Source organism: Prionailurus viverrinus, unplaced genomic scaffold, assembly GCF_022837055.1.
Source record: "Prionailurus viverrinus isolate Anna unplaced genomic scaffold, UM_Priviv_1.0 scaffold_93, whole genome shotgun sequence".
Lineage (NCBI taxonomy): Eukaryota > Metazoa > Chordata > Mammalia > Carnivora > Felidae > Prionailurus > Prionailurus viverrinus.
The window spans coordinates 62,549-69,965 of record NW_025927655.1 but is presented as its reverse complement, the minus strand read 5'-3'; the positions used below and the strand labels follow the sequence as shown (position 1 = coordinate 69,965).

At 64.7% G+C, this 7,417-nt stretch overlaps 1 protein-coding gene across 1 annotated transcript; it reads left to right on the top strand.

Annotated features, from left to right (window-relative positions):
• The first annotated feature begins 3,622 nt into the window (after positions 1-3,622).
• Positions 3,623-7,165, top strand: LOC125160074 (beta-lactoglobulin-1). Its single transcript, XM_047848637.1, has 7 exons — positions 3,623-3,718; positions 4,118-4,257; positions 4,547-4,620; positions 5,489-5,599; positions 6,165-6,269; positions 6,501-6,517; positions 7,000-7,165. The coding sequence occupies exons 1-6, from the start codon at positions 3,623-3,625 to the stop codon at positions 6,515-6,517; spliced, it is 543 nt and encodes a 180-aa protein (XP_047704593.1). The 3' UTR covers positions 7,000-7,165.
• Positions 7,166-7,417: the final 252 nt, after the last annotated feature.

The window sequence follows — 7,417 nt, the reverse complement described above, 5'->3', positions numbered from 1 at the left end:
GGGGGCAGCCGGACAATGGGAGCCCAGCCGGGGCGCCCTCTGCTCCTGCCCCCTCCCTCCGGGCCTGGCTGGACGCCCTGGAGCCAACCCTGCGGGCTCCCAGAGTCACTGGGCAGCTTTGCAGCCAGAGGCCTGACACACAGCCGCGGGGGCCAGCGTCTCCCTTCTCCTGGCGGGAGGGTGAAGCCGGCCCGGCTCCCCTGAGGCGGGGAGATGAGGGCAGCTCCGTCCACGCAGGGTCAGTGCAGCTTCCTACGTCGCGGGCATCCCGGGGCCTCTCCGGGACACAGCCGGCCCCAAATGCAGACTGCGGGGGCCCAGGCAGGAAACACGGGGCAGGGGTCCCTGCTGCGTCCAGAAGCAGTGCCTGAGGGCCCGGCCTCACTGGCCTTGGCCTTGCGTGTCTGGCTTTCTGTAATGACAATGCTCCTTACCCCGCTTTCCCTGCAAAGACACGAGGCCCTCAAGCTGGGTACCTGGCAGGGAGACCCCTTGGATGCCGCCCCAGCCACACGCTCCTGTCCTGGGGTTCCAGGCCTGTCACCATTTATCCACCTGGTGCTGACCTGTCCCTAAGCAGCTGGTCCTCCTGCCGTGGCTGCACCGAGGCCCAGAGAAGGGGCTCCAGGGAGCCGGGGCCGGGGGCCCAGTGTCTGTAATGGTCTGGGGCTGAGACTCAGGGTGGGGGTGTAAGGTCCGACAGGTGACAGTCCCAGGAGGCCTCCCTCCAGCTGGAGAACAAGGAGGCGGGGGGCCCGTGCCCAGCTCCTGGGAGGCCCCGGTGGAGCCCGGTAGCCTGGTCTCCGTCTCCCCGGTGGGGGAGGTGGCAGACACCCCGTCGGAGGTATTTTCCTTTCCGGAAAGCCAAGCTCAGCACCTGCCCGAGCACCGTCCCCTCCCCAATGACCCGGCCCTGCCCGAAGGCTGGACAGTGGTTTGCAGGGAGGCCCAGACCCAGGAGTGTCCCAGGGAGGACAGTCACCGGTGAGATGGGGCGGAACAGCGAGATCTTCACGGAGTCCTGTAAACTGCACTTCCTGTGGGGCCCGCCTGTTCCCTGACCCACACCTTCCCTCCAGCCCCCAGCAGATGCCCTGCACCCACGGCTCCTCCTGCTGGTCCTCAGCAGCGGCTGCTCGGAGGCAGAGTCCTCCTCTTACACCCGGCCTGAGCACTGATGTCTGCGCTCCGTTCTGGAAAATTCTGGAGAATTCTGGAAAATTCTCCATCGCTGCCCCAGTGCACCTGCCACTCCATCTCGCAAGTCCAGACAGATGGATTTCGTCCTTGGTCTTTTATTGAGGTGACAGTCACACAACATAAAATGAGCCATGGAAATGAACAATCCAGTGGCATTTGGGACACTCACGATGCCGTGCAGCCACCACCTGTCTCTGGTCACAGAATGTGTTCATCGCCCCAAAGGCGACCCCAGCCCCCCTCCCCGAGCCCCGACACCCTGGATCTGCGCTCTGTCCCCGACCTTCGTAGGCGAGGAATCATTCCGCGGGCGGCCTCTCGTGTCTGGCTTCTCGCACGTGGCGCACCGTGACGTTTCCGAGGCTCCCCCCGCCGTGGCGTGTGTCCGCGGGTGTGGCCGGTGCTGCTGTGACCACGCGCGTGTGTGGACTCGTGGGGGCCCCTGCGGGCGGTTGTTCTGGGTCAGGTGAGGTTTGCAGGCTTTCCGTCGCCCTTCACGTTTTATTTCCCTGTGTCCTGACAGCCCCGGCCCCGGACGCCGGCTCTGGTACAGACCGTGGGGTGCAGCTGCCGTGGGGGCCACGTTCGTTCGTCCTGTGAGCATCTGGGCCGATCGGGGTGATTGAGCACAGACGCCAGGAACCAGCCAGGTAACCGAGGCGGAAGTCAAATTCAATCAGATGACTGCAGCTCACAGAATTCACTGGATCCAGATAATCAGGCTTGAGAATGTGCGGGAACGGGGGCAGCGGGCAGGCGGGGACGCCTCCAGCCCCACCCTCGCAAGAGCCCGGTCAGCAGGCTGCCCTGGGCCTCCGGACGCTGGACCGTGGCCACAGGGGTCACTGAGGTGAGATACCCACTGCTCTGGCTCCCGGCAGACACACACACACACACGGGCACACTCACCCCCAGAGGCCCAGGGCTGCATCTCGGGCTGGATTGTCTCCCCTGGCAAAGCCCCCCCTTTAGACTTGAGAACAGCTCCTGCCTCGGGTCCCCGGGCTGGCCCAGGTCCCTGCGCACAGAGTCGCCTCCTGAGCCGCCTTGTCTGGTGTGCAGAGGGCACCCTCCTGCGTGAGCTGAGCCACCGGGTGGGGACGCAGGGGACTGGGTGGCTGTGCAGCTATGAGGTGTGGGGACACGGGGGCCGGGGTGGCTGTGCGGAGATGGGGTTGGCCAGAACCAGGGATCAGGGAAGGGGTTTGGAGCTGCCAGAGCTCAGGGACCAGAGTGAGAAGTGACAGGACCCTGGGGACCGGAATCCATTTTGATCTGGGGACTCCATCCTCTCAGTGAATACTCACCAGCCGGTCACGTAGGAGTGATCATGGGTTGCGTTTTTTATTTAAAATGTTACAAACACTCACGTGTGCGGAGAAGACCGGGTGGCGGGTGAGCCCCCTGGACCCTATACTCAGCTTCACAGCTGTCCGGGCTCCACAGACAGACCTGTTACTTTCCTTCTGTCTCTGGCGGAACATTCCAGGGCCAACCCCAGACATGCCTCCCTGGCCTCTGTAATGAGAAGAGTCTGCACTCTGCTAGCGTGGTATTTTAAACAAAGCAACGTGCTGTGACCACACGTGGCAGTTACCACGCGTGAGCACGCCTCAGTGGCCGCCCGTACCCGTATTCACATCTGGGGGTCGTCCCTCACACGGGCAAGGCGGGGCCGTCCCTGCCTCGGTGGGTCTGGATGGGCCCAGGACTAGCACCGTCTTGAAAAGTTCTCCAGGAGATTTCAGGGAGCCCTCTAGGTCCAGAACTTCTTCCCCCAAAATGCACAACATGCTCCAGGGTCATCCCTTCTGTCTTACAGAGAAGACACTGGGGTCGTATCTGCATTAGAATCTCCTTCCTTGGTAGCTGAGTGGGTGACCGGGGGCAGGGAGACCTGTCTCCGTGGTTGTGCCCACTGACAAGCCTGTGTGCGGGCTGCAGTCACCCAGATGCTGCTGGGGACACAAAAGGGAGGTCGTTCCAGGGTGAAGTTGTCAAGGTCGTTTGGACACAGCGTGGTGACCCCGGGTTCCCAATGGGGTGCTGCCTGGGTCCCGGCTGCCAAACGGCACAGAGCTGGGGAGCACAGAGGCGGCAGGCTCGGCTGTCCTCAGAGAGCACGACCCAGGAAGTGTTCCCGATACTGGCGACCAGCCTGGACCCACAGCCCGGACCCTCCCCCCTCGGGGGCCTACCAGGAAACATTCAGGGACACAGGGACCTTCCCGTTCCCACTCGCTTCGCAGGAAGAAGGCCTCCCATTGTGCAGGTGGAGGAAGCCCCCTGAGGGCCTGGGGATGAGCCACGGGGGATTCGGGGAACCACATGGCTCGCAGGCCCCCGGCCCCCGTATAAGGGCCCAGGCCCGCGGCCTGGCCTTCCTCAGTCCCGGGAGGTCAGCGCCACCACAGCCGCAGCCATGAAGTGCCTCCCGCTCGCCCTGGGCCTGGCCCTCGTGTGTGGCCTCCAGGCTGCCACCGTCCCCCTGACCATGGACGGCCTAGACCTGCAGAAGGTCTGAGGACGGCTGGGAGGGTGGGGCGGTGAGCTGCAGGGTGGGCGGGGGGCGGGGCCTCGGCCGTCTGAAGAGTGTGGGTGGAAGCCAGGATGCTGGGACCCCCCCCCCCCCCCCCCCGCACCCTGTCCTCAGGGCAGCTTTCCTTCGCTTGCCCAAGGTCCAGATGGTTCCACAGAACTTGCACAACCTGTCCTTTAAGGCCCTCTGGGAACCTAAGATGTCATTTCAAGTGTGGGGGCTCCCAGTGGGGCATCTGGTTGGTGGGGGGGGGTTGCCCAGAGCTCACTGGCTGCTACCCCACTTCGACCGGGCCCCCGGCCGGGTCAGGAGGGAGAGCCCGCTGTGGGGCCGGGGCCGCCTCCCCGCCCCCGATGGCAGCTCAGGCCCCCTCCCCAGGTGGCTGGGACGTGGCACTCCATGGCCATGGCGGCCAGCGACATCTCCCTCCTGGACTCGGAGACCGCCCCTCTGAGAGTGTACGTCCAGGAGCTGAGACCCACGCCCCGGGACAACCTGGAGATCATTCTGCGCAAATGGTGGGTGACCGAGGCCCTGGGCTGGGGGCCGGCGAGGGCCTGGGCCCAGGGCGGGCAGGGTCCTGACGGGAGCTGGCTCCGTGGGGGTGGTCCCCGGTGGCCTTGGAGCCCCCACCCAGGGCTCCGGGCCGATGGGCCGATCACACAGGGCGGCCGCAGGGCAGTGCGCAGAGAGGCCCGCGTGGAGGCCGGCCAGTCAGCTGGGGGCTGGGGCCCTGGGGGCCTGGGCGGTTCCTGCCATGAGGGATCACAGAGAGGACAACTCAAGTTCAGTGTTACCACCTTTTAGGGAGGACAACAGGTGTGTTGAGAAGAAGGTCTTAGCAGAGAAAACGGAGTGTGCGGCCAAGTTCAACATCAACTGTAAGTGTCCCCAAGGGCCGAGTGGGAGTTCCCCGAGGGCCGGGTGCGAGTGACAAGGCTGGTCACAACTGTCCCTGGGTGGTGGCTGTCCTTGCAGGCGGGGACGAGGTGGGAGAGTGCCGGTCCGGTCCCACTCTCGGGGCTGCCTGGAGCGGCCGGTGGGGCGCTGACCCGTGGGTCTGTCCCCGCCCCGAGCCAGGAGCCTTTCAGGCGTGGTTACCCAGCCCGACCACAGAACCGGGGCAGGGAGAGTTTCCGGCCCCACGACTGCGGTCAGTGCGCAGCTGAGCTCCTGGACTCTGCTGGAGTGGGGGCGGGGCGGGTGGTTTAAGGATCTTCTACCGAATTCTCTATCACAAACTGCAACATTTAGGGGCTTTTGTGAATTATAAAAAACCACAAATGGAGAGCTAAGTGCTAAAATTTAAACAAAGGAGGCACAGACATTTCTTGTGGGTTTTCGGTCGGCAAATTCTATTTTTCTCTCACGCTGAAGATTTGCTCTGGGCCACCCTGACCCTCCTCCTCTCTCTCCTTCCTTCATGCCTCACCCCCACCTCACCCCTACCTCCGGCCCCTCCCTGCCAAGCCTGAGTGCTTGGTCAGCAGCTCTCCTGCTCACAGCCCGGGGCACAGCTCCGACCGCTGTGTGCGCGTCTGACCGTTCTGTCCCCGCCACCTGACCCATGACACGCCTGGCCTAGGGGACACACCCGGCTCTGTGCTCCCCACTTTGCACTTCCTGCTGCCGATGGCCACGCTTGCACGTGGGCAGCACCCTGGGGGCTGCAGGACAAGGAACCACATCCGTAGGGGGCTCCTGCTGGACAGGACTTCGTCTCCCCTTTGGCTCTTCTCCTCTCCCCAGATCTGGATGAGAACGAGCTCCTCGTGCTGGACACCGACTACGAGAACTACCTGTTCTTGTGCCTGGAGAACACCGACGCCCCCGGGCAGAACCTCGCGTGCCAGTGCCTGAGTACGTCACTGAGCAGGCCCGGGGTCGCCCTGCGTGGGGCGGGGGGGGCTGAGGACCCCCGGTGGGGGCCGAGTCCCCTGACATTGCCTCGGGAACTGGGGATCCAGGATCCAGGCCGAGGGGCTGGGCTTCGTGTTCCTGCCTCGGCCCGAGGATGACTGCTAAGTGGAAGCTTTGCTTGGGGGTGATGCTCCACAAAAGCACGTTCTGAACGGAACGCAAGCCGCTAAGATCTGGTAGCAGGGGGCTGAGACGCGGCCGCTTTGCCCGAATGAAGCGCTTGGTGTGCGGTTAGAGACGCGTTCTTGGCCGGCACATCGGCCCTGCGGGCGAGCCCCAGCCGCCCGGGGACGTGGGTCCCGGCCTCGTGTCCCCGCAGGGCCCCGGCGCCATCCTGGGAGGGCGGGGCGGGGACCCTGGAGGGCAGGGGGGCTGAGCCCCGGAGGCCACCCCGGGGGCTGGCCTCAGGACGCCAGTGTGTCCTTCCTGCTCTGGCTCCCTGGACGGGGCTCCCCGAGGCCGTCAAAGCCCCGCGGCCCAGGGACTGACCCACCGCCCCCCACAGCCAGGACCCTGAAGGCCGACAACGAGGTCATGGAGAAATTCGACAGAGCCCTCCAGACTCTGCCCGTGCACGTCCGCCTCTTCTTTGACCCGACCCAGGTGGCAGGTGACCGCCTCCACACCCCGCGTCCCTGCTCTCACCCTGCGTGCGGCTCACCCGTCGGACAGCGATGAGCCCGGGGCGCGTCCGTCTCCCACGGTGGCCCCCATTCCCCGGGCCCCCGGGGGAGGGGGTGCAGAGCCCCTGGGGCGGGGTCCCCCTCCCACTCCTCTGGGCCCAGGGCTGCCCCGGCGACCTGTGACTCTCCCCACCTCCCCGCTCTCTCTCTTCCCGCAGAGCAGTGCCGCGTCTAGGTAGGTGAGCTCCTGCCCGACCCGCCTCCTGGGGTAACGTAGCAGCCCTGCCCCCACGTCCTGGGCACGTGCACGGGTGGGGGGCGTCCCGGGGGACCCCCAGCTCCCCTCCGTCGGGCCCTGGCCCCTCTGTGGGAATGGCTGGAACCCGGCGTCTCTCCTGCTGACCGCGGGGGCCGGGCTGGCAATGCCAGTCAAGTGCCCGGCTCTGTCCTAGAGCCTGTTAGGTCCAGGCACGTGCCCCACTCTGGGACCTCGTGCTTTCTTTGGGGGTCAGGTTGTTGTTTGAAGGAGGTGGGGGGGGGAACTGGACAGGGAGGGGGTTGGGTCGTGGCTGGGTGGCATCGAAGGCTGAGAAGTTGCAGGCCTGGTGCCACATTACTAAGGGGGATGTCCTTGGCCCCACCCGGTCCCCTGTCCCCAGCAGCACGCTGCTCTGCCTTCGTCTGTGTTCGTGACCTCATTGCTCACCTCCCACACAGGAGCAAGCAGACCTTTCGGTCCCCTCCTCCAGAAGGCAGACGTCTCCTTGTCCTCTCAAAGAGGGAGCCAGAGACCTGGTCCCGTCCCCTTCCTCCTTCCTGGTCCCTGTGCTTGGGGGCCGGGCACCTGCTCTCTGAAGATTCTAAATAAAGCCGCATGACCTCTGCTCCTCGAAGTGTGTCATTGGGAGTGTGTGGGGACACGGGCTCTGTTGGCACTTCTGGGGGCTCCGGGTGGGACCCGGGCAGCATCTGGGGGGGGGGGCCAGGTTTCTCATCAACAAAACAGGAGAACCTGCTTGTGCAAAATTTGTCAAATACGCGCAAAGTATCAGAATCGATGGGCCAGGAGGAGTCCTTAATCCTTACGGTAGTTAGGTAAAAGAAGCTAAAATAAATGAATCTACAATCAACTCAA